At 49.7% G+C, this 6598-nt stretch overlaps 1 protein-coding gene across 2 annotated transcripts in view; it reads left to right on the top strand.

Moving 5' to 3' along the window:
* LOC101624222 (UDP-glucuronosyltransferase 1-1) overlaps window positions 1–6598 on the top strand; it is a 55325-nt gene that overhangs the window by 30809 nt on the left and 17918 nt on the right. Inside the window, exon 1 of one of the 2 annotated variants that reach the window (XM_012729305.1) lies at window positions 4360–5223. The exons of the other annotated variant lie outside the window; for it this stretch is intronic. Within the exon in view, the coding sequence (XP_012584759.1) occupies window positions 4360–5223 (864 nt within the window). Of the gene's footprint in view, window positions 1–4359; window positions 5224–6598 lie in introns of those variants that run through there. 2 annotated transcript variants of the gene reach the window in all.

Below are 6598 nucleotides of genomic sequence, written 5' to 3'. Positions count from 1 at the left end.
TGACATCTGTACACTTCCATAGATACATCCAAACCTATACATTAAAGTCTTTTCTATTAAAAAGCCACAGAGAATCTGTTGCAGAGCAGAAGTAAATACTTGTCGCCTCTGCAAGGCTTGGGTTTTTGTGAGTCAACCTACAGGTGTTTGAAAGGGGAGGAGCCTGCGCGCTGTGTCCCTGGCCTCGCTCTAGCCAGTGTTAGGTTGTGCACAGGTCAGGCACCTGGAAGGAACCAAATCTCATGTGCCTGTGGGAGCCAGCGCTCCTCTGGTGTGCTGGTCCCCCCTGAGGTTTGATCCAAGTCATCTCCTGCCTCCTATGCTAGGTGGGTGCAGCCGGCCACCTGGCGGCGCCGGCTTGGGGGCTCCTGGCCACAATGTGCACAGGAAGTGACCCCGAGGTCTGGGCGGCCAGGGGCGCTGAGGCTGGTGCCTGGAAGAGCTGATGGAGGAGGAGACGGAGGCGCTGGGCACGGAGGGGCTGCTGAGGCGGGCAGGAGGAGGGGGTGCTGCTGGTCGGGTGCAGAGGCTGCTGGCGCCGGGCGAATGGCAGAGACTGGAGCTCCGGGGCTCAACCTGCTCCGCAGACTCAGCTCCATGATCTGCGACCTCTGCTCTTCTTTTTCTGTGGCAGAGTGCGAGAGGGCGCCAGAGAGCTCACGAGTGGCTGCTCTCGGGACCCAGGCAGACGTCAGGGTGACATCAAGGGCCGGAGGACTGCAAAGGGGAGCTCTGCCTGCTCTGAGCGAATGTGGGGCCCTCAGGGGCCCAGCCAGCCCAGAGGCTCTTTCTTTCGGGGTGGGGGAGTGTGTTTTCTTGATTTCTTTCTCTTCTAGCTCATTGCTTGCACCTTTGTCAATTGATTTTGATGGTGACGCTTCACTGTGTGGGCTTACATCGCAGTTAGGTCAGTTAGGTGTTTTGCTTCTGCTCCCCCAGCGGCGCTTCAGGGTGCTCTCTCTTATTATCATGTCCTCTGCAAACACAGTGATGATCGCTCTTCTTTTTCCACTTGGATTCCACTTGCATCTTTCTCTTGCCTAGTTGCTCTAGCTGGGACTCCCAGTGCTGTGTTGAACAGCGGTGGTGACAGTGGCCTCCTGTCTTGTACCAGATCTAGGGTAGTGCTTACAGTCTTTCTCTACTGAGTGTAATGTGGGTCTGTTACGCTTGGACATTACTCTGTTGAGACATGTTCCACCACCCCATACTTTCTTTTTATTGTCATGAATGTTCCATCTTATAAAATGATGTCTCTGCATCTATGGGTATGGTCACGTGATTTTTACCTTATCTTTTATTGGTGTGTCAAATTATACTGGTTGGTTTTTGGCTATGGAACCATGATGGTGTCCCTGGAATAAACGCCACTCGCCTTGATGTGTGATCCTTTTGATGCACTGTTCAATGTTAGTATTTTGCTGAGGATTTTTGCGGGGGTTACCGGTCTGTCATTTAGTTGACACAGACGTCTGTGTGTGATGTCTTTATCAGCATTTTGTGTCAGAGTGATGTTGGCTTTGTAGACTGTTTAGAAGAACTCCCTCTGTATTTTTTGGAGAGAGTGTGAGAAGGTTAATGTTATCTCATCTTTGCAGGTTTCGTAGAACTCACTAGTGAAACTCTCTTGGCCTGGGTTTTATTATTATTATTTTTTTTAGTGACATTTGATTGCTGTTTCAAGTTCCTGCTGATGATTCTTCTGTTCAGGTTTATTCCTTCTGGTTCAGTCTCAGGGTTGTAGATTTCTAAGAATTTGTCCATTTCATCTGGGTGCTGCACATAAATGTTTGCAGTAAGCTCTTAAGCGCTCTATGTTTGTGAAATGTCTGTTGTAACTTGTCTTTAATGTCTGATTCTATTATTAGACTCTTCTCCATTGTTTTCTTAATAAGTTCAGCTAAAGGTTTGCCTATTTTAGTGATTTCCCCCCCCCAAGAATCTAGTGTTTGATTCTACTGACACTTTAGACTGTATTTTGGTTTGTATCTCATTTATTTCTGCTCTAATTTTTTATGTTCTTCCTTCCTCCAGCTTGGGGTTTGTCTGTTGTCCTCTCTCAGGTACCCTCAGGGGAGCGGGAGACTGCTTACCGAGTTCTTTCTCGGTCGTGCTATGTTTCCCACTTAACACTGCTCTTGCTGTGTGCCACGGATGGGTTCTGAAAAGTTGTGTCTTCACCTTCATTGATCTCCATTAGTTTTAAATTTCTTGTTTGATTTCCTTGCTTATTCAAAGGTGTGTAGTTCAAACTACACACGTTAGCGATTTCCCCTTCCTTTTTGTGATTGTTTTTTTCCTTGTAAGGTGGTGATCAGAGAATATACGTGACATGGTTTCAACCTTCGGATTTGATTGGCATGGTTAACGACCCACCCTAGGGTCTGTCCTAGTGAATGTGCCGCACGCACTTGGCCCACGCCTCTCTGGGCCATTCTGGGGTGGCGGTGGGGGCCTTCTGCGATGCACAGTGTCTGGGGTGGGAGGGTAGCTGCGGCCTTCCCGAGACACTTGCTGGGGCACACCTGCTGCTGGCGCTGACCTTGCCCTGTGCCTCTAGTGGGCGAGGCGCCCCTCCGTCCTGGGCTGGCTGCCTTGTGCCCTGGGGCTCTGGGACTAAGACGCCCCCTGGGCGCTGGCCCTGGGATGATTCTTGCTCTTTCCGTGCGGTTAGCATCCACTCCGGATTGGCAACCTGTGGCCCGTGATCAGCCACGCAGTCTGATGAGCCAGCAGGGCCGCCCGGGAGCCCAGAAAGGCTGCTCAGGGAGCCCTGACCCTAGGTGGGGGATGGGCTGGCTGAGCTGCTGGCCACCCTGTGGTCAGCGGGGGACAATGGGCGTAGATCCACCTCTTCCTTCATGGAGACAAGCTCGTGCAGTGGTGCGGGCAGGGCCGTGGGGGTGGGGGGTGGGGGAACAGAGTAGAACCCTCCCTTGGCTGGTGACCAGCCTGACACCCAGGGATATCTGTGCCCCTCCCCCCATTATCACCTGCTTTTTCCTGCTGTCCAGTGCTGTCCGAAGCTTTTTTTAAACAGTTGGCAAAAGTCGTGGTTATTATCTGTGGAGCACAGGGCCGATGGAAACTTCACTATTTCCAGAAGTTTGATGATTCTTGTGAATTTCAACCGATTTTCGTCGTGTCAAACACTACAGTGAGATTTCCTTGACTTTGCAATAAATCTATAGCTTAATTTCTGCACAAATCAAGAGCTCTGCCTCATTGAACCTCCCCGCCCAGGACGCCGTCCCCCACTGCAGACGGACGGCTTGCGCCATGATGTTGGCCTCGCGTGCCACCCCCACCCCCACCCCCCGCGCCGCCTTCTCAGGCTCAGGTCTTCATCAGTGAGGTTTGGAAACGTGTCTGGTGAGGACCAGCTGCCGGGGGCCCTGCTGCTCTCCCTGCCAGGGGCCAGGGCAGATACACACAAAGGGACTCCCAGTGTGGAAGTCCCACCTGCACCCATGCTCTGGCATCGCATGGCCAACACACAACCCAGCTCAGCACAGCGGAGACAGCACCTCACCTGCGTGGAGGGATAGGGTGGAGCTGAGCCTCGGGAGAGACACAAAGTTACGTGGCTGACTGGGCTGTGCAGGGCCTGGAGGCGGCTCCCTTCTCCCGCTCTGTGCCATTGCTGAAGCATGTCTTGCCCATTCACGCTTCAGGTAGCAGCAGCTCACAGTTCATGCGGTGGGTACAGAATTCTCAACCAGGCCTGTGTTGTCTTCTTCACACGTTGAGCCTGGATTCTCCCAGGTCCCTGTTTGGCAGCCCCTGGGGGCAGGCTCCTCTAGAATGTGGTCAGAGGGTCCTGATGCAGAAAGGACACTGGGCTAGAGAGGCAGCGTCCCCACAGAGAGGACATTGTCTTGGCATTGCCTTGTCATAAGAGCTGCCAAGCATTTGTGGGGTGAAGGGGTCCATGCACTCACCAGGGGAGGAGAGACTTTGAAGTGTTCAGCTCAGGTCACGTCTGGAGAGCAGGGTGGGTGGGTGTCTCTCAGACTGTGAGCACCTTCGCTGCAGGATCACAGCCAACAGGAGGCAAACAAGTGGACTGAACACCCAAAGCCTGATTTTCGGACCTGGAAGAACAAATAAGAAAACGACCTGAACCGACCTAGAATACTCTGAAGAGAACTGCTGTTTCATTCGAGTTCTAGATCATTTTGGGGGTGGGGGTTTGGCTGTTTTCTGGGGGAGTGGACAACCTTGGGAGAAACAGTGGGGAAAGATAGCAATAGATAGAGTTTGTAATGATTAACGAAGATAAAGACAAAGATAAAGACAAATAAATCAATATGGGAGCAGAGCTGGGCTGGAAGTCACCTGGGCTGGGCTTCATCTGAGATGTCTGCAGGACTCCGGGGCCCCTGGCCCGTGCCCTTGGGGCTGTGGCTCTGCCTGTGTGTCTGCTCTGGGGTCCAGGGCGGGAAGGTGCTGGTGGTCCCCATGGATGGCAGCCACTGGCTCAGCATGCGGCAGGCCGTGCGGGAGCTTCACGCCCGAGGTCACCAGGCCGTGGTCCTCGCACCAGACGTCAACTTGCACATCAAGGCGGAGGACTTCTTCACCATGAAGCGCTACAAGTTCTCTTACACTCAGGAGGAATTCGACAAGTTATTTCAGGATTACTCCGAAATGGTTTTTGAAAGTCAGCCTCTTCTAGTGAAATTTTTGGAAAGCATGGAAAAGACGAGGGAGTCGGCTCTGATCTATGAGAAGGCTTGTAGGGAGCTGGTGTTTCACAAGGACCTGATCAGGCACCTGAATTCCAGCAACTTCGATGTGGTTTTAACGGATCCCGTTTACCCCTGCGGGGCTCTGCTGGCGAAGTACCTGTCCATCCCGGCTGTGTTCTTCTTGCGTTCCATTCCTTGTGACCTCGACGCCGAGGGGACACAGTGCCCAAATCCGTCCTCATATATTCCCAGGCTCCTAACGGAGCTTACAGACCACATGACATTCCTGCAGAGGGTCAAGAACATGCTCATCCCTCTGGCCGTGAACTACGTCTGCCACATTTCCCTTTCTCCTTTTGCGAGCCTTGCCTCTGAACTCCTGCAGAGAGAGGTGTCGCTGAGGGACATTTTTAGCCATGGGTCTGTGTGGCTGTTCAGAGGAGACTTTGTGATGGATTACCCCAGGCCCATCATGCCCAACATGTTCTTCATCGGGGGCATAAACTGTCTCAACAGGCAGCCATTATCGCAGGTCTGTACTGGCTTCTTTATTCACCCACGCCCAGGTGGAATGTGCCAAAAATTGTATCTCGGGGTGGGTCTCATTCCCTCTTTCTAGAGGTTGCAGCCTCACTCTCCTGACGGTCTTCCATGAGCGGAAGTGCCAAATCCTCTCTGGGGGTATAGCGGAGGTTACAGGGGTCAGTGAGAGGAACGCCAGGCATGGTGGCCAGCGGCGACAGGGTGGGCAGGAGATGGGGGATGCAGTGACCGCTGCCCTGACTCGATGTTGACCTACTGAATGAACCATCTTTTCTTGCCCATTTCTGTCTACTTCACCTAATTTTATCCTGAGTACAGACTGTTGATCTTTTGTAGTATTTGGGCTCCTCTGGTTCTCTTCTTATTAATGTATATGCTTTTGCATAGGATTTTTGTTGTCCACTCCAGAGTTGCCAATGAAAATATCGTTAGGCATGTTTGTAAGTACACATTTTTTAGTAGGCATGTTGGAGGAAAGGAAGAAGTGGGTTAAATGACTGAATAATATATTTCATTCAACCAAATACATCTAAACCATTGTTTCATTATCTACTCAATATAAAATTACTGAGTTTACATTCTTTCTCTTACCTCCAAGTCTTTAAACTCTGGGATGTATTCACACTTAATAGCATGATTAACTTGGACTAATTACGTCTCGAGTGGTTAACAGTCATTGGTAGCTAATGAATGCTATACCAGGTAACATTTTTACACACATTCCTTAGATACATAAAAAATGTACATTTAGAATTTTTCTATTAAAAAATCAGTGTTTCTAATTCAGAAAAAATGATTTAAAATGTTTCCCTATTCAACTGAATTTTGTCAGTTTATATTTGGCATGCTTAGTAGTTTTTGCTGTATAGCCATAGCTGTGAAGTCAGTGCACTAGTACATTTTCATCAGAAAGTTTGCCTTTTTAAGATATTTGTGGTAAAACACACCTAAGATTTTCTACCTTAGCCAGTCTATTTTTTATCAAAGGGTAAAACTGGGCAGTGTTAAGCACAATCACGCCACTCTATAGCCTATCCCCAGACCTCTTTTCATCTTGAAACACTGAATTTTTATACCTTTTAAATACTAAACCTCAGTCTTCCCTTCTTCAGCCCCTTGCCACAACCCTTTTACTTTCTGTCTCTATGAATTTAACTACTCCAGGGACTACATGTAAGTGTTCTGGTACTTGTTATTTTATGACTGGTTTATTTTACTTAGCATAATGTCCTCAAGATTCATTGCCTGCTATATGTCAGAATTTCCTTCTTTTTTAAGGTTGCATAATATTCCAGCACATGAATAGACCCCCATTTTGCTTACCTATTTATCTATTGATAGACACTTGGATTGCTTTCAGTTTT

Source organism: Condylura cristata, unplaced genomic scaffold (genome assembly GCF_000260355.1).
Source record: "Condylura cristata isolate star-nosed mole 26May11 unplaced genomic scaffold, ConCri1.0 scaffold00002, whole genome shotgun sequence".
Classification (NCBI taxonomy): domain Eukaryota; kingdom Metazoa; phylum Chordata; class Mammalia; order Eulipotyphla; family Talpidae; genus Condylura; species Condylura cristata.
This window is presented reverse-complemented; position numbering and strand designations above follow the sequence as displayed.